This window comes from Eurypyga helias, unplaced genomic scaffold (assembly GCF_000690775.1).
Source record: "Eurypyga helias isolate BGI_N326 unplaced genomic scaffold, ASM69077v1 scaffold36225, whole genome shotgun sequence".
Taxonomy (NCBI): domain Eukaryota; kingdom Metazoa; phylum Chordata; class Aves; order Eurypygiformes; family Eurypygidae; genus Eurypyga; species Eurypyga helias.
Window position 1 is genome coordinate 1 of NW_010251398.1, and position 306 is coordinate 306.

The following is a 306-nucleotide window of genomic DNA, read 5'->3' on the forward strand; positions in this document are numbered from 1 at the left end:
GTGAGGTAGCCCCGTGAATCCGGGCGGGGTAGTGGTGGAGGCCGCGGGCAGATCTGCGGCCGAGGCTGGCTGTGACGTTGGTTTGAAGGCGAAAGGAGAGACCTTCACGGGAGATGAACTCGCGGTGACGCCGCCGAAGATCGGCTTGAACATGGTGGTGGTGGAGGATGTCGTGGAAGGGCCTGAGCTCGCAGACATGGTGATGGTGGCAGAGACAACAGCCGTACCGGGCGCTGTGCTCTCGCTTTTCGGCAGAGCGCCGAAGATGGGTTTGAAGAGAGGGGTCGTGGTGGTCACAGCAACGGT

The 306-nt window shown here is 62.4% G+C and overlaps 1 protein-coding gene across 1 annotated transcript in view; it reads right to left on the bottom strand.

The window, feature by feature from the left end:
- Positions 1–102: 102 nt before the first annotated feature.
- Positions 103–306, bottom strand: part of LOC104509925 (nuclear envelope pore membrane protein POM 121-like) — a gene marked incomplete at both ends in the record, with an annotated part of 7,264 nt that continues 7,060 nt past the window's right edge. Inside the window, one exon of the mRNA XM_010152025.1 lies at positions 103–182. Within this exon, the coding sequence (XP_010150327.1) occupies positions 103–182 (80 nt within the window). The remainder of the gene's footprint in view (positions 183–306) is intronic.